The following is a 24,497-nucleotide window of genomic DNA, read 5'->3' as shown; positions in this document are numbered from 1 at the left end:
ACAAAACATTCACAACCTTTATTATGGGTAAGAACTTTGCTACAACTTTGGGAATAAAAAGTAAAATTACAACATAGGTCCTAGGCCCTGAAGCCTGAAAAAGGAGACTGGGGAGAGCACAAGGGTCCTCCCACCTCCCAGGAAAGGTGCAGAACGAGCCAGACCTAACCACAGAAGCCCTAGAAGCTCAGTCCCTAGGCTGGTCGGCGTAAGAAACATTGTGAACTTAAATATATAAATAGAGAGAGACCCAAGTGATAGGCCAGGCCCTGGGGATCAGGGCTAAGGCCTTATCCTCCCCCTCAGTCACACTGGGAAGTAGGAGGCAGGGGAAGTCATCTTTGGAGTATTTTGGTTTTTCTTGTTTATGTACAAAAAATCTGCAACCCAAAATAGAGTTCTCTGTCCGTGTGTCTGCCTGTCTCAGTTTCTCTACCAGTCTGTTTGGCCAAAGAGAATGGAATGGACGTGAAGAGACAATGGATGTGGGGAAGGAACAGACCCATGGGTTTGGAGAATGGGAAGAGAGGGCTTCTGGGGGACGAGAGAAGGGTCCTTTCCCCACGAGGCTCTAGACAGTCAAGGCTAAGGATTCAGCCCTTCCCCAACTCACATCCCATCCCATTTGCCTCCCACTGCCTAGGTTAACATACCCAAAGGAATGTACCGGCCATCTAAAGAACATTTCCAAAAATAGACCCCAAATGTCCTTAAAAAGAGGTTAAATATTAACCCTTTGGGTGCTGGCCTTGTCAAGCAGAGATGAAGTCAAAAATAAGTGTCCATGAAGGTCTTTCTGGCCTTTGGCCAAAGCCCCCTGAGAGGTCAGAGTGGCCAGGGGTCCGGACTCCACAGCATACTTGCTGAGTATTTGGAGGCAGTGAAGTTTCTGTAATCCAGGGGACTCAGTCCAGGGAAATGATGTCCGATCGACAGCCAGTCAAAGAGGGACCTGAAGGCAGGGGTCCTCCATGCCCATCCCTCAAGGTGCCCCCAGGGGCCACAATGCTACTGACACGGCCAGGAGGGGGTGCTGGAGTGGTGCTGCGGTGAGAGCTCCCCAATGTGGGGGCTAGTGGGCCCAGGAAGTGGGAAGGAGTCCCTCGGTACTGGAAGAAGTGGCCAAGGGCATCCTGTTCGTCTAGTGAGGTGATGACGGAGGAAGGACCATAGTGCTGGGAGGAATCAAGGGCAGAGTTTAAGATTTTATCCTGACTTTACCCACCTCCCAATCACTCACCTCAGAAATATATGGGCTAAATCAACCCCACTGGATCCCAAGGTATTCTCTGAGAAGCAGGAGAACCTCTCTCTGACTCGTCCCCCTACCTCCCCACACGCCACCCCTATTCCCTGCCTTGAGACAGCCCCTCCAGTTTGCTAGGCTCTTGGCTTTGTGGGCGTCTGAAATGTGTGGAATGTCCGGCTGGGGCAGGCACCCACTGCACATGGGTATGAGGAGGTGAGCTGGCAGGGACAGAACTACAGTAAAAACTCCGGAGACAGAACAGTAACGGGGGATCAAGGAAGACATGGGTGAGAATCCAAGGGAGTACCCTTGGGGCCTAGGACAAATAAATAAACTGCCTGCATCCCCCCTTCCCTCACAGAGAAGCAGATTTAGGTCCTGGGGAAAATGAGAGAGGGAGGGGAGCCATCAGTGCCTAGAAAGGAAGCTTCAGAGATCTGAGATCTTCATGGGAGGAGAAGGAACCACTTACCTGACTCTCAGTCTGAAGGAAAGAAAATAAATCTAAACCTGGTAGGAAAAGAAAAATTAAAATCAACCTCCTGCACCCCTGCACCACCAAAAAAACAAAGAAGTTCCTTGGATTGTGGTCCTTTGCAAGAGAGCCAGAAAACTTTGAAAAGGAGCGGGGGTTCTGATCTGGTTTTGGGGAGGATGTGGCAGTGTTGGCCCCACCTGTGATCAGTGTCATACCTTGGATATCGGCCCCCAATGGGAAGGCAGGTGGGTACTCATGTAGTGGGAGACTGGACAGGAAATCCCCGCCCAACGTGCCCATAGCAGGGCTTCGTAGCACCGAAGATGGCTGGTGACCAGATGTCAGGACTCTGTGAGGAGAGAGAAGGAGCTGGGACAGCCAGCGAACCACAGATGGCCTCACTCAGCTCAGCCCACTAAGTCCCCTCTCTGGCCCAGGGTTTGCCCAGTGATCAGAAAGCATTCCTGACTTTTTCCTCTGTCCCTTCTGCTATAGACTCAGCCTATTTCCTCATACCCTTTGCTTCCAGGTAAGGCCGGGATGGCAGCTGAGGTGACAGGACAGTGCTTCTTCGTCGGAGGCAAGTCCTCCTCGTCTGATGAGCTTTCTATTGTCAAGTCAATAACTTCAACCTTCTTCTTATTCTCTGATGGATTGCCCTCTTGGACTGGACTGTATTGGAGGCCTGTGGGTAGTGAGAAGACTATGTCTCAGAGAAGAGGCCATCCAAGACTTAGCTCAGCTGGGGGACAGGGGGTCACTCACCATCCAGCCCATACCCTGGCGGGGGGCAAACCTCAGATGCCTCCTTCTTGGGTTTCATTGGGCACCAGGATCCATCTTCCATGAACTGGATCTCATCACAATCCGAGCAGGAATTAAGAATCTCCATGAATAAACTGGAGGAGGAGAGAGATGGGAATTCATGGGGCTGGGAGATGGCTGGAACAGTAGCCAGGGAGTTCTGGGACTCACCTTCCTGAACCTCAGTTTCCTCTCCTCTAAAGTAGGGATATTATCCACCCTACTGACCTCTCTGAGTTGTGGCTGGAATCAAATAAAGTAAGGTATGTAAAAGAGCTTTGAAAACTTTAAATGCTAAATTTTAAAATAAATACATTCTAAGCACCTGATTCATGTAGTACTAAGAACAAGACAGTAAGAAGGAAAGATACAGAACTCCATAAACCATCTCAAAAAGGGCACTGGGAACAGGAACCATAACGTAGGCTCTGGAAGGGGGTTAGGACTAGCTAGCAGCACACCCAGGCCCTCAAAAGAACTTCATTGCTGTGCTCAGTGAGAGGTCCAGTAGTTGTTATAGGCAATATATTATAACAGTTTGATACATTAGCTCTGCCACTTACTAACAGTGTAACTTTGAGCAAGATAATCTAAGCCTCAGTTTCCTCATCTGTAATGACAGTACCTATCTCCTAGTCTTATTATGAGAATTCAATGAAATAAGGCATGCAAAGTGCTCAGCACAATCCCTAGTATGTAGGAAGTCCTCAATGTTCGAAATATATATATAAATAATCTATCCTCTTTATTTTATATATATATATATAATATATAAAACGGATAAATAGATTAAGAGTTGAGGTTCATGGGAGGGGAAGTATGCTCTCTATATATAGTCATAGAGAAAGAGAGGGGTAGGGGGTGGTCCCAGTGGATGTCCTAGGTAAGAGGAAACAGAATGCATAATGGCCCTACCCATCAATGATAAGCGATTCATAGGGAGCCTTCTTATCACACACAGGACATGTCCACGTTGGCTTCTTCTCATTCATCTGTAGGTAAAGGGCAGCATCGAAGCTCTGCAGGTGGGCACAGGTGAGGGCACGACAGGGGACAGTCAGACGCATCTTGCCTAGCTGAGAGAGACAAGTTCTCTGGTCAGCTGGGTCCCCACATCCCAGAGAGCTTCACTCTAGCAGCCCTAAGAACCCTCATCTGAGTCCAGAGGTTTAACCCAAACCTCCTCCCCCTTCTCTTCTCCCTTGTACCCACCGGGCACATGAGTGACACCCGGAGACTCGTAGTAGCCACCTCACTGTCCGGGTCAGCAGTCAATTTCTCCTTGACTGAAACAAGAATGAGGCCAGAGCCATGGGGTCAGCAAGGCTGAAGAGGAAGCCCAGGATATAGTGAGGCCAGAAGCAAACAGCTCTGGCTGAGAGGCAGCTGAGTAGACAGCCTTCAGGGGCCAGTGGGATGTCACATGGGGGTGGTCTGGGATCTGAATTATGAAGGCTGGGGAGGGAGGGGGATTTCCCCATCCCTGAAGATGCTTAAATACAGCTGGGTGACACTTTGGCAGAGAAGACCTAGAGGGAATTGAAGCATCACAAGAGGGTTAGATTAGATGATCCTTAAGACTCTTTCCACTCTGGAGAACCCACATTCCAGCAGGACTGGAGTTAGGGTCTGTAAGGTGCAAAGATGTATAATTGGGAATGCAAGGGTGTCACAGTGCCTTGGAGTGGTCCAACTTCTGAACCATGAAGATTGGTAGGGGGAAGGGGGAGGGTTGGGGTTCATGTGAGAGGTGAGGTAAGTTGACACAAGAGGAGTATGGGTTTGATTGAAAAGACTGGAGGGCCAGGAAGACTTGGATCCAGATCAGAGGGGAGAAGAGGGGAAGGTGTTACTCACTCAGTGCCCGGGAGTGGTCTGGGTTCCGGATACCCTTTGCTCTGAGTTTTTGTAGAAGGGTCCCTGCAGTCAACTGCCTCACCAGGTACACAGACAAGGAGTAATTCTACTTGGAGGTGGGGGGAGACAATTAGCTTCTGCTTTGCACACCATCCCCCCACTCCCTGCTTTGTCCCACGAGGACAAGAGACAGTGGGTTAAGGTAGAGAGACTCATGAAGAGGAAAATGTTTCCCCAACCCAGGACACTGGATGATTTCCCCGTCACTCCCTGCAGGCTTCTCCAGGCTCCCTGCCTCAGCCATGCTCACCCGTCCAAACTCAGACGACCAGTTGACCACAATGGTGTTGGGAACAGTGGCTGAGAGTCGAGCCAGGGGCGTGATGTTGATGGGGCGGCTGGGCCTCTTGGGCTCAGCCCCATTCTTAGTAGGAGGAAGGTAACCCTGGGGAAGGGAGGGACTGGTCAAGACCTCTTGTCTCCAGTTACTCACTCCCTGGAGGGAAGGCCAGCATACTCACTGACCAAGGAGATGGGGGCCCACTGAGTGACTCACAAAACTGGGGAACTATCTAGGATTTATAGGAAATAGGAACCCACTCACTGAGTTCCTGAGGAGGAAGAATACGGATGCCCCACTTCTCGCAACTCTCAGCTCTGGGGTCATCACTTCTGAGAAGTCTTCCCTGAACCTTTGGGTTGAACTATTGTCCCACCTCTGGGTTCTGACAGAACCCTTGTTCAGCCTTATCTTAGTACTCTAGATTATATTGATTCAATCAGTAAACTGAGCACCTACTGTGTGCCAGGCACTGTGCTGGGCATGTCTCTTTCATAATAAGTCTGTAGTTAACATTTAGGAACTGAAACAGGGTAAGGGTTATTTCCAGAAGAAGAAAAGAATATTTACCGGCAGGGGGCACAGTTTCCCATTGACCTTGACAAAGAGATTGGGGGGGAAATAATCTTCCTGAGGGCAGCTGGTCTCACAGAGACAGAACCTGGTAAAACGTGGGAGAACATGAAAGGGTAGCAGGCAGTTTCTTGAGTTGAATCTGGCAGAGAGGCAGGGAACCTCAGAAAATTAGTCATAGATATCTGTAGCCCTCAGCATCCAACAAAAATCCAGGGCTGAGGTAGACGTGGCGGAGCAGGGATGTCTCCCAGGAGTATCTGTCATACCCTTATTTCATTTGACCCCCAATGGGAGCCCAGCAGGGCTAAGGGGGAGGATCAACTCACCTTAGCTGCACCTGTATGGTATAATCGCATTTGGCTCCTGGAAGAACCTCCCTATAACAGGGAGGGAGAAGAAAAGATGTCAGTATATGACCCCAGAGGGCAGGGGTGAACAGACAGAGACACAGAAAGTTAGATGTCCAGGGGATAGAGAAGAGGCATACAAGAGACAAGTCAGGTACAGGAGGATGGATAGGGAGGAGAGCAAGGCAGAAGAGAAGAGTCAGAGAGCAGAGTCCAAGGGTAACCCCCTAGGATGGGGCAGGAGGACTGAAAGAGATGTACCTGGATGTGAGAATCTGCTGCACTTGCTGGGGTGTGAGAGCAAAGGTAAAGTGTGCTTCCTCAAACCGCTGGCTAGAAGTGGATGCTGAGGACACAAGGGGGCAGTTATTCCCAAGCCCATGCTCAGGCAGCCACAGAATTTGCCCCCATCCCAGGTTGCTGATCCCACAGGACTAAAACCTAAGAAAGGCCTGGGGAAGAGGCATGGAGCCCAGGAAAGCTGAGGCACCACAAAGAGTCGTACCAAGGGTGGTGGGCCGGATGAGCTCCCCGTAGACTTCATAGAAAGGCAATGGTTTCATGGTGACATCAGGGTGCACAGGCTGGGGTAGAGGGGGGTGCATGTCCACTTCACGCTTGGGGCCCAGCAGGGTGCCAGGGGCCAAGAGGGCTGGGGGAATGGGAGCTAGAGGACCAGGAGAGCCTACAGGAGGGGTGCCAGGGGGCAGAGAGAGCAGGGAGAGATCAGAGGGCCCCAGAGTCTTCCTGGGAAAGCGTCGGCGGTAAAGCTCTTTGATCTTCATCTGGACGCTGGGGGCACAGCTAGACTTGAGGAGGTGCAGGGCCTTGGCCAGGAGCTCGTGCTTCCGTCCACTCTTGTTCCGCCCAGCAAAGCCAAGGAGCACCTGGAGCTCAGACACCCGGAAACTCATCACCATGTGCTGTGGAGAACAGAGAAGCTTGAGAATCCTACCTTGCACAGGCCTGTCCTGTCAAAGATGCTGGGGCTGAGCTACCAAGTGGGCGATGCCTCTTTGCCTCCAGTACTGATCAGAAAGATGCTTTGCAGCCAGTGGATTACTGCCAGACAGCCAACCTGGCCAAAGGGACATCTCAGTCTCATTTTAGCAACCTCAGGTCAACCTCACCACTACCCCCTAGAGCTTGAGCAACCCCATCTCCCCATGCCTGCAAGTTGACCAGGTGGGGGCAGGATGCAGGGTGCAGACGGCAAGCCACCCTCAGGCACACCTCTGAGTCCACTACAGCCTCCTACCTCCATCCCTGCCTCAAGTCTGGACTCTCCTTTAAGCTGCTTATCTCCTCTCCTGCTCTTTCTCAGACTCCCAGACCCATCCCAGACTCCTGGGAAGAGGATAGGAGACAAGGAGAAGGAGGGGGAGAAGAGGATTCAGGCCAGACAGCACCACAAGGAAGAAAGGGGCCAGGTGGCTGAAGGATTGTGCCTCACAGCCCACCCCTCCCAATACCTCAATCTACCTCAGCTATTTCCCCAAGCCTCTGGAGCTTTTGTGGCCAGGGTTTCCAGGGCAGGCTTCAATGCTCATACCTCCCCTAAATCCTTTCTCAGTGTCATTTTTCTGGGAGGGAAACAAGACCAAAACTTGAGGCGAGGGAGAGTGTTAGCAGTGAATCACCAAATCCAGGTATCCTACCTGTTTACTCCGTCTCCTTCTTTCCTACATAGAGAAAATAAGCGATCCTCCCCCTCCATAGGGGTGGAAGAGGAGAGGGCAAAGCTCTCAACATAGGCCATGGGAGAATAAGGAGAAGATATGTGGGCCCTGAGCCAGGGTGCAGAATCTCAAGCTCTCCTAAAGGCAGCTGGGCCCAGTGACTAGACCTCAACCTGCCCAGGACCATGGCTCCATTTCAAAGGGTGGAACAAAGCCAGGAGGCAGAGGGGTGAACCCAATGGTTTAAGAGATGTCCCATGAGATGTCCTCGGATATGGTCACCCTCAAGACTCTGTGCCCTCATAGTGGGAGGGCACAAAAAGCTTTCTCTTTAAAGGACTCCCTTCTGTGATTCTCTAGGAGACCCTGCCATGGGCAGACCTTGTTAGCCCTCCACAGTTCTTCCCCTCATAGGAAGCATTATACCTTTGGGCCCCCTTTGAGGAATGTGATGAAAAACTTGCTCCTCTACCTTTCCCCCTATCCTTATTTCCTCTATACTGTCTTTATTTCTCCATTAGCTTTGCCAAGAACTTCCCTCCTTTCTATCCTCTGTCCTGCCCGAAGACTCACTAAGGCAGGACCTTTCTCTCAGCCTCCAGGATGCTCCTGCCCCACCCCTCGATCTATCTGCCCGCACAGCCCCGCCCCCTGGATCTCAGCCGCCTACTGGTACTTCCCAAGGCTCGGATCCCAATAGAAGCCCCAAAGACTGTATCCTCTCAGCTGCATTTCACCAGGAGCCTCCCGTACATCTGCCTCCCAGTCCCATCCCTACATCTGCCCCCCTACTGTCGCACCTCTTGGCCCCCTATGCCACTACAGAGCTTTTCCCCCTAGCCCTACCCCTACATCTGCCCCTACTACCAAATCCGACTCCTACCCCGTGTCCCCGCCCCCTGCGCCTCGGCCCCCAACAGCTGCAATTCCCCTCGGCCCCACCCCTACATCTGCCCCGCGGCCCCGCCCCCGGAGCTTCACCGCAGCCCCTTCCTCGCCCACAGCCACTTCTTTCCCATCCCCAGCAGCCAGTCCCCGCCACGTCTCCAGCCCGCACCCGAGCCCTCAGCACCCAGTCTCAGTCGCTTCCCTGACTCGGCGTACTGCCGAGCTCAGTCCAGATGGGGATGGGGGAGGGGGCCGGTACCTTTAATTCGCCCAGCTCCGCCATCTTGAGACATCGCAGGAGCCGGAGCCCGAGCCCCAGCTCAGGCCCAGGGACCGGCGCACAACTCTCCACCCCGGCGCCGGCCGCAAATGCCGCCTGCTCCGCCCCGTCCGGCCCCCTACACCTCCCCTTCCCGACCCCGCCCGCCTGGTTTCGGACAAGCCCCGGCCTCAGCCCCTCCCTCCACAGCCGGACCCAGCCCCTGCACGTCTTTGGCCGGTATGCAAGACCCGTAGACCCGGAGGGAGGGTACGGCCCGAAAGATCGGGGGGTTCCCGGGGGTAATGGAGAGGAGGCGGACCCGAAGTGCCTGGGGGAGGGGGACTTTGCCACGCCAGAGTTGGGAGGGGATGAGCTTTTAAGGAGCCAAAGATACTTGAAATATGGAGGGAAAGTATCGAGAACTGCTAAATCTCAGAAATGGGGGAGGGGGTAGCGAAGTTAAAGCGAATACCCTCATCTCCCTCTTTACAAGTTTAACTAGCTAAAATCAAGAGTTCTACCACTCGGGAAATGGGTGAGATCTGACCCATTTTAGGGAAGCTATGGAGTCGTGAATAGTTCATTTCAAGACGGCTATTCTCAATCCTTCGTCCTCCCTCCCCGCCCCCCCCAACTACAATGTAGCTCGTGGTCCGAGCGCAGCACTCAAACTAGGCAGCGAAAAAGTTTGGTGCGGAGAGCGGGACTTACCAGCACAGTTGCAGGGAGCGGGGAGGGGGCTCGGGAGGCTCAGAGGGTGGGCTGGGGATGTGGGGGGAGGGGGCCCGGCGCCGCTCCCGCAGTCTGAAGGGCTGGAGGTTGGTCCGGCAGCTGGACGCTGCAGCCGGAGCTCCGCCTGGCGGGAGCTCCGCCCGGCCCACCGCTCGGGCCGGGGCCGCCCCCTCCTGGGTGAGCCCGCCGGGATCGCCAAGATGGGGGGAGGAGGCGGAGTCTGGGGCGGGAGAGGGAGGGACCCTGAGCCTGTCGCTGGAGAGATTAACTCCTCGAGTGAGTGGATCAGGGGAGACGACGTTCTTGCATCTCGTCCTTCTCACTATCGCTCTGACCCCTTACGCTGGTGTACGGGCTTGGGGCGGAGGCATGCTGCGGATAAGACAGTGTGGACCGGGGATCTGACCACATTAAGAGATTCCTACTTGAAAAGAGACTTCTAGCAGCCTGGGCTGCTAGAATCCGAAGTGTACCTAAGCCCTAACTTTACCTGTGGCCGCCACCTCCTACCCCAAATACACAGACCGTCACCAGAGACCACACACACTTGGTGTAGCTGAAGGTGAACAGAAGGGAGGTTTTCCAGGCTAATCGCTCACATACAGGTGCCATGAAAGCACCAACTTGAGGGCAGTTTACCCAAACTAGGTCCTGGAAAAACGCATAGTATTTTATAGTTAGTTGGCTGGGACCTAAATGATAATGTCATTTGTTCAATAAATATTGGAATGCTGTTCAGAGATTGTTGGGTGCTGAGGACATCAAAGCCATGCAGGAGCTCTCAGTCTAACAGTAGCAGACAAGACAGTTAAACCTATAATCAGCATAGGAAAAGAGTACTTTAATAAATAATATGAATAATCCTCTCATTTATCTTAAACCTTCAGTATAATCCTTCCCGTGAGACCCTACTCACACCATAAAACTAAAAGTGCCAGCCTGCCAATATCCCCAGGTACCTGTTGAACTGAACCATGCCCAACTACTTTGTGGATTTTGTCCGTAGGGAAAATGTCCACCTTCTCCTGACACTCAGGTTCCTTCCTTGCTGCTTTGCTGCCAGCACTGGTGGGACCTCAAGATAAACTCAAGCTCAAGTATTTGGTTCTAAATCCCAAGTGATTCCTCCAACACTTGAGTCTTAATCAGGCCCTGAGCTCAATTTTTTTTGTTCTGTATAGTCCTCTAGATCAAAAGTTATTGTGGACTAGTTTGTATTTTCTAGAGTTTTCAGTGGTTTTGGGGAAAGGAGGTTAAGGAGGATGAAAAAGAGAGGGGAACTCTGGGGGTGATGGATATGTTCATTATCTTGATTGTGTGATGGTTTTATGGGTGTATACATATGTCAAAGCTTATCAAATTGTACACTGTAAGTATATGCAGTTTATATTGTATGTCAATTATACCCCAATAAAGCTGTAAAAATGTAAAAATAAAAAGTCAACCTCACCTTGATTCCTAGCGATTTCATAAAGGAGGGATCTCCTTTAATAGTTAATTTGAGGTTATAAGTTCTAGCATCCCTATGGGATAGCAGAAAACTAGGAACCCAGGCACCTGAATCTAATCGTGCAAGCTCCAGGAGGACAAGAACTTTTCTGTGCTGTTCACTCTATCCCCAGTACCCGGCACATAGTAGACTCTTTAAATATCAATTTAATAAGTTAATCCTACCAGATAAAGGAGGGAAACTGCAAATCAGGGCCAAGTTCCAGATGGAGGACATTAGAAGACATAGTCTGAATCCCATCATGGCCGACCAAGCTTCACCTGCTTTCACCCATGCACTCCTACGTCTGAAGCCTGGGGAACAAGGGGGAAGTGCAACAGGAGTGATAAGTTCCTACTGAAGTCCTATTAAACAGCCCAGGAGGAAAGGGGGGACCGTTAGGACTAGAGTTACTTTGGGAAAGAAAGATTTATTTATGAAATCAAGGAAAATTTCAGGGCTCAGCGTTGTTGGGGTAACAGTGTATGGGGTTGTATAGAGAGAGATTGTTTGGGAAGACCAGGGTCTGGGGAAGGTTCCACTCCTTTATTAAGATTAACATCACTGACCATTCCCGTAGCTCAGCCATCCTGGGATCAGCTTCCAGGGGCCCCAGAGGGAGCCAAAGCCCTGGCTTCCATTACCAAAGCTGTATCCTGACTCATACTTGAACATAGCCAAATGATCTCCCCCTCTCTGGACACTTCTCTTGGCAGTTTCTTCATTCTTCCCACCCAACACTCCATATATAATCAGGCATGCAACAGTCCTTTTATATTCTTTGGTAACTCTAAGAACAGGAAGGAAAAGAGAGGTTCTGTTCCCCTTAACAGAAATGACTTGGACCTTTTTGATGCTCTTCCTCTGGCAGCTGCACTCTTCCCTTTCTCCATTAAGTCCTCCTCTCTCCATTCCCCCAGCCTTAAAGCAGTCCTGTGCCCAACCACACAAACCCCAAAGCTGACCCTCATCTTCTCTAGGACCTGATCTACATAGCTGCTCTTTTTCCTGGCCAAACCCTGGAGCCAGGCTCGGCAGACCTTGTGTGGCCCCCTGCCTTCCACAGCAGCCCCTCCCCATTCTTCTCTCAACGCAGTCTCTTTACTGCCAAACCGCTGCCGGCTAACCCAGCATAACCCAGCAGGGGGCGGGCTGAGAGAAGGAATGGGGAGGGATCAGTGTGTGGGCCACCAAACCGCAATTACAGATTTTGGAGAAACTCACTGCCTCACTCTCACCTAGCAGTCTGGCTGGTGGAGGGGCAGGAAGGGGAGGAGACCCAGGGGAAGTGGCCAAGAGAGATACATTTTTTTAGTCTGAGAACAGAACTGGAGGGAAGAAGCCAACTCTGATATCCCTTCATCCCTTTTCCAGGAATCAGACTTTTCATCCCTCTTTGCACCTGGGGCAAAGAACACTGACCACATGAAACCATGTGCCTCAAATCTAGACACATCGTTTAACACATAATAGAACACTTTAGATTGTACATCCTGAAGAAAAACCAGGTCTCTCAATCTCTCCTTGAAAAAGATAGTAGACTCAGGAGTCCCAAGGTAGAGAAAAAAGATCAGAGCTGTGTTGGTCAGTATGAGACAAATTTGAGAAAGAGAGGAGTGTCAATCCCCACTTTAACGGAGGGCTGTTTTTCAAACTGTGGGAATGCTGTTTTTCAAAGTAGATCTTGACCCATTAGTGGATGTATTGTGACCAATATTTTTTCGGTGGAGCATAGTAGCAGAGAATAGAATAGAATAGAAATAGTAAGGGTAAATATTATTTCAGGTATGTACACAGGATGCAAAATGTATTTCTTACTGTGGGTCATAATCAAAGTTTGAAAGCTGCTGACTTATGAGGCCATTTGTGATCAAAGAGGAATGAAAAAGATTCCTTCCGTCACAGCCCTTTAGACAGAAAAAACAACACCCAGCACCATCCTGCCTCCTGCTTTATTTTCCATAGAGCTGGCTTCCATCCACACTGCCTCTGGTCTCATCCATGCTGATTCCAGGCTTCAGGTTTTCAGGTCTGGGGTCCATAGTGTCAGGTGAAGCCCCACCCACACCACCCCTAGTGGCCACCCCCCAACCCACCACAGCCTGATGGAGCCTCTGGCAACCAGGAATGCTCTTGTTCCCTGAAAGAAGAAATTCAAGGTTGAAATGTACACACTTCCATATCCTCAGTCTCCTCCCACCCATGCCAAGATGCTGAAGGAGATCCTTGTCTATCTGCACTGGAGAAGATGGCCACCAGCATAGGGGCAGGGAGAAGAATGGGGATGACTACTCTTTGAATGAGTGGTGTGGGAGTGAAGGAGAGATTCTGGAATTTGTAGAGTCCCACTCTAGGAAATGAATTTGCACCACTATCCCACCATCACTCATCTTTCCCTGGTATCTCTCTACCTCAGACCTTAGGAGAGTCACTCAGCTCCTCTTTTCAGCCTCCATCCCTTAAGTCAGCCTCCTTCAATCTACCTGCTCACTGATTCCTGACTCCACCCAGTGATTCCCCATATTGTGTCTTCTCAATTGAGCTCACTTCAAGTGCTCTATGTCCCACAGGACTCCCTAGAGTCAGCTACTACCTGGGGCAAAAGGAGACTCCAATTCCCATCCTTAAGCGTCCTTTCCCAAGTCATTTCTCCCAGGCTCCTTCCCTTATCCCTCAACTCACTACAGAGAAATCTGGAATCCCTCAGGGCACAGGCTGCCTCAGTCCTCCTGCATGCTGAGGATTCGCAGTAGGATATTGTACACATCTTGTTCCATGTAGCCCTGTAGGTGGCAGGAAAGAAATAAAAGGAGATGAAGAACAGAAAATGGGGAGAGGCAGACAAGGGAGAGGTTCTGTGGTGTAGTGGAATGCTATTACTATGTGCCCTCACAGTATTTAACTTCTCCATGGCTGTTTCCTAATCTTTCAAGGAAGATAACAACGTCTACTTTTCAGGATTGCTGTGAGGGTTACAACTATGAATATGAAGCAAATCACCTGGTATACAATAAGTGTTTGATTCTTTGTAGTTATTATTTTTCCTAATAAAGGAGCAAGCCCCCCACCTCTTCTTCCTTGGTGAGGGATAATTTGGTTCAGGAGGAAACTGAGAAAGGACATAAGGGACAGGAAAAGGCCTTACAGCAGATCAGGGAATTGAAAAGGAGGGGCAAATACTCTCCCTCCTCACACTCATGTACAACTTCTCTTGATCTAACAATTGAGATCCAGAGACCTGGCACCAAGCATCTAAAGTCTAGATTTCCAAGAAATGACAAGTATGTGCAGGTAGAAGAAGGGACCCCAAATGCAATGCCCCCTGCCCACTCTTTGTCTCTACCTCCCTCCATGCTCACCTGAGCAGCATTCAGCAGATGATTCCTATAGGTGGAGATGATCTCTTCGTGGTTCTTCTGGGAATCCTGGGAGGGAGCATCAATGGGAATTTACGTGACCACCTTCCCCACACTCACCCTGATCCCCCAAGCATGAGGAGCAATAAAATGAAGTGGTCAGCTGTGCCAGCTAGGCTCCCTTGGCCCATCACTGGCCCACTGCCTGGCCAGGCGTCTGCAGTTCCCAGAATCTCTGCCACATCTACATCACTTCCACTGTCCACTCTCTTCTCTAGCAGTGTCCATTTCCCTGAGGGCCAAAACACACCTGCAGCTGCAGGGCAAGGCAAGCATTTTCTCCCCGAACTGCTAGGACCTCCTCTGAAAGCTGCTCCAGCTTCTTCAACAATTCCTTGATCTGAGGCCAAAAGGAAAGAAAGGGAACCAATGAGGCCCAAGTCATTTCCCACTCCAATACCACCCAGGGTCAAGGTCAGTTTCCTGTTATTAGGTATTTAATATGTGCCAGACACTTTTATACACATTGTCTCATTTAATACTCAAAAGAGCTCTTCTTCTGTTCTGAGAAGAACAATACTTCTCTGAGGGAAGTATTATTCACATTTTATAGATAAGGAACCTGAGTTAAGTAATTTGTCAAAATCATACAGCTAATAAGTGATGAAATCATGATTTGAACCAAGATCTCTTTGCATTCATGGTCCATGCTCTTAACTCTGTACTGGATCCTGACCTACTTCTGACTGCTGACCACTAAGGGAAATGGAGATGAGTTTTTGTGGTTTGTAAGGCTGAGGCACAAATGTAGTTAATGACAACCAGCAGTAATAGGAATGGTGGTAATAGGAATAATAAAAATAGCTAACTTTTATTGAGTAATTACCATTTGCCAAAACTGTTCTGAGTATTTTAAATATAATATCTTATTTAATGTAATCCTCACAACAACCCTATTATTATCCCCATTTTATAGATGAGAAAACTGAGACTTAGAGACTTAGAGGCTCTAAGAGAACTCACCCAAGATCAGTCAGTAAATTTTGAAACTGAAATCAAATCCAGAAAATCTCAGTCCAGAGTCTACCAAAATATTTTCTTTTCCCATTTGTCTACTTTCATCTTCTCTTTCAACACAAACACAAAATTCCTCCTTTCTTTGATTAGCCCCTCCTCACACTGATTCCTATTCTGTATAACATTTCTTCTATTTTCATGCAGTCTATATTATATAAAATGTATACTCCCTATATTTTTTAATCATTCTAAATTTGATCATGTATACAAATTTTAATAAGAAGTCTGAATTCATTCATTTCATAGGTAGTTCTAGAATTACAAAGTTTATTTGTAAACTGACTTTTTAGAATTCATAAAATACGTCTGCTAGAAACATGTAGATTTACACTCACTTTTGGAGCAATCATTAGGAAACTCAGGTATCCAACACAGTGGTTTTCAAACTTTTTTTCTTTGCATTGGCGCCCCCTTTGTCAATGGAAATCTTGTAGAACCTACTCCGATTGAAGTGGGAGGGGAGGAGAGGGGCTATAGCCTAGTCTACTTTTCTTAACCCATCAGCCCCTGAGTCACCCCCTCAGAACCTCAAAACCACAACCCACCGTATTATCAGACCTCTTCCCAGGCTAATACACTATGTAAGTCAAAATGCTAATAAACCATAGGACTCCACTGGTGGTAGCCCTGACCACACTGCTTCTGAACCCTGAGTCCCAAATTTTGATAGGTAAGACCCCTTCTCCCTTCTGTTTATACCTTACCTCACCTGCAGTCTCAACCCCAAACCCCCTCAGACCAAGGAGAACATAGTGTGGTCTTTGCAAATGGTTGGCCTTCTGTTTGGGCTATTAATCTGACTAACCAAAGGTGGATTCAGATTAGCAAACCATTAAACACACAGAAATCTTCCCCAATGTTCCCTACAGCTGTCTCGCCTGCTCACCTTGGCCTCCTTATCCCGGCAAGCCCCAATGAGATGCTCCATCTTCTCTTTCAGCAGCTCCACTGTTTTCTCAAACTGCTCCGAGCGCCCGCGCATCTCGCTGGCCTGGCGCTCCTGCTCGGCAGCCCTTGCAGCCAGGTCCCCGCTCCTGCGGCGCTCCTCGGCCACAGCCTCCCGCAGCCGACCCATTTCCCGGCAGGCTATGTTATACTTTTCCAGCAAAGCCTTTAGCTCCTGGCCCCAAGCCTGGGCCTGAGCCACCAGTGAACCCTGAGTTTTCTCATGCTGCCGCAGGCTGGCTGCCTCTCGGGCCCTCAGCTCAGCCACTTCCTCTGTGGCCTGGTAAAGCAGCTGCTTCAGCTTCCCAATCTCCTGGCTCTTTCTACTCATTGTGGCCTGAACGGCCCGCAGCTCTTCCTCCAGCTTCCCCAAGTCTTGCTCCAGAGCGGCCACTTGGGGGGATGCTGGGTCCTTTGAGGGGGTGCTTGGCTCCGCACGTGGGGCAGGGGACCCTCGCAGCTGCTGATTTTCCTCCTCCAGCCTAGCCAGCACCTGCTGGGCCTCACGGTGCCTGTCCACCAGGGTGCTGATGCAGGCCTGCAGCTCCTCCAGGGGCTCGGCTATGCCCCGTGTACTCCCCTTGCCCACCAGGTCCGGGGGCAGGCAGTCCCACAGCCCTCGGAGGCCACTGCTCTGGGTGGCCAGGCGCTTCCGCAACTTCTCGGTGGCCTCCTTCTCCATGGCCAGTTCATCTGTCAGCAGCCCCACACTCCGCCGCAACTGCTGTAGCTGGACCTGTGCCTCCGGCTTAGGCACAAACTCCCGCTGGAGCCGCTGGGTCAGGGACTGCAGCTCCCCCTGCAACCGCTGCCGCTCCTGCCCCAGCTCCCCCAACTCCTCTGGCAAGTTACTGTTGCTCAGTCTCAGTGCTGACACCTCTTTCTCCAGCTGTCCCTTTGCCAGGCCTTCTCCAGGCATCTGTTCCCCTCCAGGGGCCCCTAGAGTCTCTCCCCGGGCCCCAGGAGCCCTTTTCTCCCTCCCTTCATCCTCTTTGGTGATGGTCCCTGGGCCTGCCTTTGGGGCTCTCTCTCTGTGCTCCTGGGCAGGGGCCTCAGGTTTCATCTGTAGTCCTGCCTTTGCCCGATCCAGCCGCACCAGCACCTGCTCCAACCTGGCCTCCATCTTCTCCCAGGCAGCTGCTGCAGCCTCAGCCCGGGGTGTCCCCAGAGCTCCCTCCAGGACCTGTCTTGACAAAGCCCCCCGGGCAGCATCCTTTTCTCGCCACACAGCAGCCAGCTCTTCCCTTAGTTGTAGCAGGAGCTGGTTCATGGCTGCTGTGCCCACTGGTTCAGCCATTGTGCCTGTTGGTTCAGTCCCTGGGGCCTGGGGCCTCTCCTTCTGGTCAGCATGCAGCTGGTCAGTATGATCAGGGCTAAGGGCCTGTCCACCATTGGTGGTAAGTTGTTGTCCTGTGGCTTTCCCAATGGTCTCAGACCTTGGGCTCTGGGGTGGCCCTTGTTCTTCTGGTTGGGCCCTCACATGGGCTTCATACTGGATCTCCCCTGGGGCTGAATCCTCTGCCTTCTTGGAAGCTAATATTGGGTTTCCTGCAGCTGCAGCTGCTGCTTGCTGCTGCTTCTTTAGCTCTTGTATGTGCTCAGTCAGCAGGTCCAGGGGACAACCCTGCTCTATGCCATCTCCTCCAGGCTGGAGACTAGAGCCCTGCTCTCTTGGAGCTCTGGGCTCTCGGGATAGGAGGTGCCCCAGCTCCTGCACCTGCTCCCGAATCTGGTTCTCCAGGCCCAGGTAGGCTGCAGCTTGAGATTTACACTCTTCTGTCTTTCGTATCAGCTCCTGCTCCAACTGAGAAACTTTCCTTTGTTCCTCTTCATACTTCCACCTCCACTCCTCTAAGCATGGGTCTTCTTCATCCTCCTCTTCCTCCTGCTCCTCCTCAGGCTCCGCTCTCCATGGGCTCTTCTGTGGAGAACCCACCTGAGGCTCAGATGGAGAGGCCTATGTAGAAAAAGGAACAGTGAAGAAAGCCAGGCAGCTAACCTAGCCCCAGGAGGGCCTTTCTTCTCTTAGACTATCTCGATGCCCCAAGGATCACAGCCTGATATTCCAGTGGGATAGCCTGGGGTGGGGCAGAAGCAAAAAGGAGAGGCACTTAGGGTCTTACCTGAGATGGAAGATCTGGATGTTGAACTAGTCCCTGACCTATGTGAAAAGACATGGGGGAAATGAGAGAGGAGACAGATCCCATGTGCTTCTAGCCCACATTCTGTCTTGAGACTTTCTCTGAGAGGAGTGGCCTGTCAGTGTAATAAACCTTACTAAACATGTCTTCCTGGTGCTGGAAGCCACCCCTGTTCAATGGGTCCCTAACTATCCAGCAACCTTGGTTCTCGATCCAGAGATGAGACAGCTCATTTGTTTTGTTTACTCACTCATTTACTGGACACTGTGCCAGGTACTGTTATAGGCACCAGGACCTCAATGGTGAGCAAAACAGAAATGGCCTATCATCTGAGGGGTTTACAGTCTAGTAGGGAAGAGAGAGGATTGACTAGCAAATCACACAAATAGATGTACAATTACAACTCATAAATGCTAGCAATAGTACTAGCCAGAGTGGCCCTCAGTGAGAGACAAATTTACATTAAGGAATTTTGTGACCATGCTTTTGGGAATTTGGGTTCATTTCATAGTAGCAGCAATAAATAAGTAAGCTCTCAATTAAAGTGACAATTATTTGTCAGATGTGAACTTCCATGGGAACAAATGGGATTCCAAGAAGTTTCTTTGATTCTAAGGCTATCGAGGAGAATCTTGAAGTTACAAAAGGGAATCGGCTTTACCTCCCCGCCACCGCCGGTTCAGGGCCTGCCGCAGTAGCCTCCACAGCACCTTGTCTTGTGTGCGTAGAGCATAATGCAGAGCATCATGCCCCATGCTGTCCACTGCCCCCGCATCTGCTCCATGGCTCAGGAGCAGTTCAGCCACCTCAGCGCTGCCTTTCTCACAGGCCAGGATCAGAGCCGATCTGTGGGTTGGGACAAACCTGAGCATAGGCTTTCCCCATGGAATCCAGGAGTCCTGGTTCCAGAAATTCCATCACAGGGTCAGGTCTCACTCAGTGTGGTCAGGAGAACCACAGAGCAACACTAGCCAATGATAAAGCATTAGACCAGGCCAGAACTCTTCAAATGTCATTCCTTAGAGCTGCAGCATTAGAAAGTAGAAGGCTAATTGGAAGGGCTCCATTTTTATCTGCCTTATATATTGACCTTGTGTATAAATTCTTTATTGGAAAAAAGGATTCCATTGCTTAGAAGATAGTTTGAAAACCGGAAAATTAAACTAATGGGTTCAGAAGTATTGATTCTACTTCTGGAGTCATCTATGCTAGGAAGATGGTGGTGGCAGCAGCTGAGTAGGAAACTATAAGGAAAACTTTCTCAACTCCCCAAGAAGAAAACAGTGAGGCAGCAGGCAGAGTTCTAAACCACCACTTGGAAGGAAAGAGGTTCCCAAGAAAACAGAGTCCAACCTGCCTTTTTCCCTAATACACACACACACACACACACACACACACACACACACACTTTGCCCAGTGGCTCCTTTCTAGATTGGTCAGGATCTGGATTTGGGGAGGGAAGATGGGGAAGGCTCACTTGTCATCTTTGTCTGTGACATTTACTCGGGCGCCTCTCTGCAGTAGCTGTGAGCAGATAGCTGCGTGACCACCCAGTGATGCAATCATCAGGGGGGTACGTCCATCCTGCAGATTGTGAGGAGGGGGTTCATGAGGAGCCAGGGGGAGCTAGGAGTTTGACACAATCCTACAAACTCCCCTCTACCCCCACCTCTCCAGAAAAAAACACACGTCCTGGGGCTAGATGCTCCTTTTCAGAGGGTTAGAAGCTCTCCAGAAGATAAGGCTTAACCTCTCTGTGAGGAAGAGGAGGAGCAGGGGAAAAAGGAAGAGGAGGTGGTGATGCACAACCCCTGGTCACTGAACTTGGCCAATCAAGGTCAGAGAGAGCAGCAGCCTCCCTGTGTAGGGCACTGCCCAGCTGCCCAGCTACCCAGCTGACACGCACGTTATCCAGGACATCCAGAAAGGCTTCGTGGTCACATAACAGGAGCACACTTGAGGCACAGCCAGAGGAGGCTGGAGAGGGTTAAGGGATGATTGGGTTAAGGGGAAGCAGGAAGGACACCTAGTCAGACCATGATGCAACATCCCCTCCAAACATTTTAGCAGTCAGCCCTGGCCTGCCCTTCCCACCACATGTTATCCTCCCCTCCCTTCCCACCCTATGGTCCCTGCAGCCCTGTTGCCCACCAGTCCCATGCCACACACCTGCCCAGTGCAACGGACTACGATTTTCCGCATCCACAGCATCTTCATTGGCACCGTGCTGCAAACAGCAACAAAGGGAAGTAGCATGGAGCATAGCGTTAACATCCTCATCCCTACCCCCTGTTGGGTCACCAACTTCCATAGTACCATGGGGAGGGGCAGGAGGACCATGGCTTTGGCCAGCTACTAGGCAAGCCCAATCCATTCCTTGACGATGATAGGTAGCCCTGAATTTCAGCCCTGGTTCTTAAACCTAGGGCTTAAGAAAAATATGTTTTTCTTAAACATGTTAGGGAAAATGACACCTGAGTCCATGACTAATACTTTAGGATCATACTGTAATTGGGAAACTTGGAAAGGGCCAAGAAGAACAAAAGCAGAACAGCCATCTGTCCAATAGCCTGTTGAATTGTGCCTTTTGTACTTTTGGAGACTTATTTTTAAATTGTCCACATGTCATTTCACATGTATATTTTTCTTTGTGCTCCTAGACTACAAACTCCTCAAAAACAGAGAGTAGGGTTTTGGTTTAATTTGAACACCTCTTCCCTCCTTCTACCTGCCCATCATCACAGCAGTTAGTGTCCGCAGTGGCCCTGCCAGTGGCAGAGCTCAACATATGCATATTGACTGACTGACAGTCAGTCCCTGGCAACTCTGCTTTGTGACCTGCCCTCGAGGGCAGCATTAAGCGTGTTGCCTCACACAGTAGGTGTTAAATAAATGTTTGTGAGTTAATGAATAAATGATTACCAGCTCTCTTATTGGGGATGAATGGGGTATATTTGACCAAATATTGCTTGTGACTACAAGATAAAGTTAGGAGACTCTGGGTCCACTTATTCTCTTTGCAGGAATAGTATCAAGGGGTTGCTCTTACCTGCAGCAGGACCTTGACACATTGTGGCTGGCAGGAGATGGTGGCCAAGTGCAGGGCGGTGCTTCCTGGAAAGAGAAAGAGGGGTAGGGAGGGTGGGTGGCCCCATGCATGCCCATGACTCACAGGGAGGGAGGGCAGCAGAGGCACAGATAATCAGAGGGAGATTAGAGAGAGAAGCTCTCAGTCACACAGGGCCAGAAGTTCCTGTTCCCCAAGTGCCTGGTACCTGTGGTGGTTGTGGGAGTGGGGGTGAGGTATGCAGGGAGTGGAACCCCTGGAAGGATACTGGTCAGAATTTATGAGGAGAGAAGCAGGGGGCTATAGTTGGAACCTCCAGCAGGGCCCAGCACTGGCCCCCACTGCTGCTGCAAAGAAAAAAGCAAGCAGCATGACCCAGTGCTCAGACTTACTCACCATCCTCATTCTTGCTATTGATGTCGGCCCCATTTGCAAGCAGTATAGTCAGACATTCTGTCAAGCCTTTGGAGGCTGCCAGATGAAACCTGCCAGAATCAAAGCCGAGAGGGAGAGGATGAAGGGACCAGGGAATGAGGAGTGGGAGAAGCTTAATAAGCACTACCTGCTATGCTCCCTCACCCCAAAGCTAATCCCAAAAGCAGAGAGGGAAGCTCCGCTAGTCTGACTTTCTGAGAAAGAGAAAGCTATACGGCCTACTGTCATAAAGTCAGAGGAAGCTGGAAACAAAAATGGTCTCAAGCAATCTCAGACTACTGCAGGGGTGTCCAGGAAACACATAATTACCCGTTGCTCTGAGACAGGACCCTTAGCAGACTGGAAGTGTCACAGAAAGAGTCAGCCAGAGCAGAGCAGAGGGGTGGACGTTTGAAGGTTGACTTGGGCAGAAACAAGGGATAATATCCCCCTTGTTCTTGTCACTCCTTCTAGCCATTTGACTCTCATGGCTACCACTTCATTCCTAATTTCCTAAGCATACACACTCTCCTACTTGTGCAATGAATAAATACTCTATTTAGTGAATGTATCAGTTTTCTGTTTGTTTCATAGGCTTTATGTCCTTTTTTGTCAGTGTTGTCGATCTGGGTTGTGAGGTGGATGGAGCTCAGGGACAATATCTTCTTCCCTCACCTTGTACAGCACTTGATACATAGCAAAGATTTATTGATATGCTTGCTAATTAAGACAAAAAGAGCTCTGAAGTTGTAGGCATTCCCTGGTGCTACATCATATTGGGGTTTGGGGCTTTTAAAGAGAACCACATACCAAGGGTGGGGTCAGGAGGACTGACTTACGGGGACTGGCCGTTCGAGTCTAGCTTGGTGGGTCGGGCCGACTTCCTGGAGGCCAGGGCAGCCACGCGTCCCACATCCCCTCGCTGCACTGCCTCCAGCAGCTTCTGATCACGGCGGTTCCATCTCTCCACCTGGTCCAGAGCCACAAATTGTATGATGGGGGTGGTGTGGAGAAAGAAAAGAGGGAGATGGTTAGGATGCCAAGCCAAAGAAAAGAGACATCCCTGTGGTCCTTTCAATGTTCCACAAGTCACTCAGCCTAGATCATTTAGTCCTTCTTAGGTGGGCCAGTTAAATAGTCACCAACTCCTATGCCAACAAGAACTACTGCTGGTTATTGCCAGCTTTGGACCAAAAGGTGCTTGGACTACTAAATTAAAAGCATTTTTGAAGGGCCGGCCCCATGGTGTAGGGGTTAAGTTCAGTGCGCATCACTTTGGGGGCCCGGGTTCGTGGGTTCGGATCCTGGGCGCGGACCTACACCACTCCTCAGCCATGCTGAGGCAGTGACCCACGAACAAAATAGAGGAAGATTGCCGCAAATGTTAGCTCAGAGCTAATCTTCCTCTCACACACACACACACAAAAAGTCATTTTTGAGTACTAAATGCATAGTATTTCAAATGTCTTCTTATCATCATATGATTATTGACAGGTGCACAACCTCAGAGCAGTCCTAGCCATGACTCCTTTCCCTTTTGCTCTCTAGGTCTTGTTGCAGCAGAATGCACCAAACTGACCACTCCTGATTGGGCTCACATGGCCTTTCACCTCCCCATGTCGCTCCACTTTTTGTCTTCAGATATTTGAAAGATCAAGGCAACTAGCTTCAGGTCACAGCCAGGAGTCCAAATACCTAGCCATACCATCTCTACCCATTGGCTTTGGGCCCCAAAACTGGGAGGAGAAGCACAGTTTCTGTTTCTCCTTCTCATATCTAGGCCCTTTAGCTAGTCACTCTTCCCTTTCCGTGGCAACAACAACCAAGAGGTAGCTCCCCTTCCTCTCCCTCCCCTCCCTCCTCGTTTTCCTGGCAGTGAGCAGCTGTCCCAGACAACAGCCACACCTGGGCATGCATTGTTCTATCATTCCAGCTTGACTTTTGCGGGTGGTGGGGTGATTACAATAATTGAAGTAACACAGGGCGTGAAAGAGAAAGAGCTGTATAAAAACACCCAGGGTTGAAAGCAAAAAAAAAAAGCCTGGTTTGATCCAGAGAGGGGAATGGAAAGGAAGAAGGGGTGCAAAAATCTGTGGTATGGTAAAAAGAGCCCTAGATGAATATTTTTGTCATCAGACCTGAGTTCAGGGCCTGGTTCAACGATTTTCTCAGCTATGTGACCTAGAGTAAGCCACTGAACACCTCGAACCTATTTCCTCATCTATATAATGTGGGAAATAATAACTACCTCATCATGTTGTGAGTATTAAATGAGCTAATGTATATAAAATTTCTTTGTAAACTGTAAAGAGCCATAAAAGTGTATGGCATCCTTCTAACAAAACAGGAAGTGGTGGGGATTGGTGATGGCACATTGCATTTTATGAGGTGTAATCTCAACAAGAGGCTGTGGGAGGAGGTGGAAAAAAATAGAGTCTATGGAAGCCAAATAACTCCTTTTCAAATACTGTTTACATAGTCAGGGCAAATTATTCATCAAAAACAGGAAAGATTTTAAATACCCAAACCATAAAATTATCTAAGGTAGATGGATTCTGAGGTAATACTCCTGTTCAGCACTTGTGATTCCTCATTGCCCTTTCAAGTGCCATTTCAATTAGCCTCTCAACAGCACTGGAAAGTAGTTAGGGCTAATATTATTTTATCTATTTGACAGAAGAAGAAACTGAAGCACACTGCGGTTAGATAACTGTCCAGGGTCACACCACAAAATAGTGGTAAAATTGAGATTAGAACCCAGGCCATCTGATGCCCAATCCTAGTTCTCACCACCAG

The 24,497-nt window shown here is 50.0% G+C and overlaps 2 protein-coding genes across 3 annotated transcripts; both read right to left on the bottom strand.

Annotated features, from left to right (window-relative positions):
* Positions 1-3: 3 nt before the first annotated feature.
* On the bottom strand, positions 4-9,347 carry PIAS3 (protein inhibitor of activated STAT 3). Of its 2 annotated transcripts, none has more exons than XM_014779937.2 (14): positions 9,192-9,347; positions 6,157-6,574; positions 5,913-5,997; positions 5,631-5,681; positions 5,299-5,389; positions 4,699-4,833; positions 4,389-4,494; positions 3,744-3,817; positions 3,447-3,607; positions 2,493-2,626; positions 2,244-2,412; positions 1,943-2,076; positions 1,722-1,759; positions 4-1,175 (listed from the first exon to the last, which is right to left on the bottom strand). In XM_014779937.2, exons 2-14 carry the CDS (start codon positions 6,569-6,571, stop codon positions 906-908), a joined length of 1,863 nt encoding a protein of 620 aa, XP_014635423.1. In that variant the 5' UTR covers positions 6,572-6,574; positions 9,192-9,347; the 3' UTR covers positions 4-905. The 2 variants fall into 2 exon arrangements, with proteins under 2 accessions (XP_014635423.1, XP_004420627.1); XM_004420570.3 differs by lacking the exon at positions 9,192-9,347 and adding an exon at positions 8,478-8,577.
* A 3,430-nt stretch (positions 9,348-12,777) lies between these two features.
* Positions 12,778-23,409, bottom strand: ANKRD35 (ankyrin repeat domain 35). Its single transcript, XM_087417808.1, has 14 exons — positions 23,397-23,409; positions 22,541-22,793; positions 21,684-21,772; positions 21,270-21,334; positions 20,390-20,447; positions 20,127-20,197; positions 19,698-19,804; positions 18,882-19,066; positions 18,203-18,240; positions 16,021-18,036; positions 14,368-14,457; positions 14,061-14,126; positions 13,384-13,484; positions 12,778-12,841 (listed from the first exon to the last, which is right to left on the bottom strand). The coding sequence occupies exons 1-13, from the start codon at positions 23,407-23,409 to the stop codon at positions 13,422-13,424; spliced, it is 3,114 nt and encodes a 1,037-aa protein (XP_087273934.1). The 3' UTR covers positions 12,778-12,841; positions 13,384-13,421.
* Between the last annotated feature and the right edge of the window lie 1,088 nt (positions 23,410-24,497).

This window comes from Ceratotherium simum, chromosome 2 (assembly GCF_057802395.1).
Source record: "Ceratotherium simum simum isolate JZ-2026a chromosome 2, ASM5780239v1, whole genome shotgun sequence".
Classification (NCBI taxonomy): Eukaryota; Metazoa; Chordata; class Mammalia; order Perissodactyla; family Rhinocerotidae; genus Ceratotherium; species Ceratotherium simum.
The sequence above is the reverse complement of the archived record's forward strand: the minus strand, read 5'-3'. Positions and strand labels throughout refer to the sequence as shown.

Coding starts and splice junctions, on each gene's coding strand:
- PIAS3 (XM_004420570.3), bottom strand. CDS start 8,501: ATGGCGGAGCTGGGCGAATTAAAG. Junction 5,998..6,156: donor CATCCGGCCCACCACCCTTG/GTACGACTCTTT, acceptor TTGTGTCCTCAG/CATCCACTTCTAGCCAGCGG. Junction 5,390..5,630: donor ACCATACAGGTGCAGCTAAG/GTGAGTTGATCC, acceptor ACGTTTTACCAG/GTTCTGTCTCTGTGAGACCA.
- ANKRD35 (XM_087417808.1), bottom strand. Junction 19,805..20,126: donor TTCTGGATGTCCTGGATAAC/GTGCGTGTCAGC, acceptor CACAATCTGCAG/GATGGACGTACCCCCCTGAT. Junction 18,037..18,202: donor ATCCAGATCTTCCATCTCAG/GTAAGACCCTAA, acceptor TTTTCTACATAG/GCCTCTCCATCTGAGCCTCA.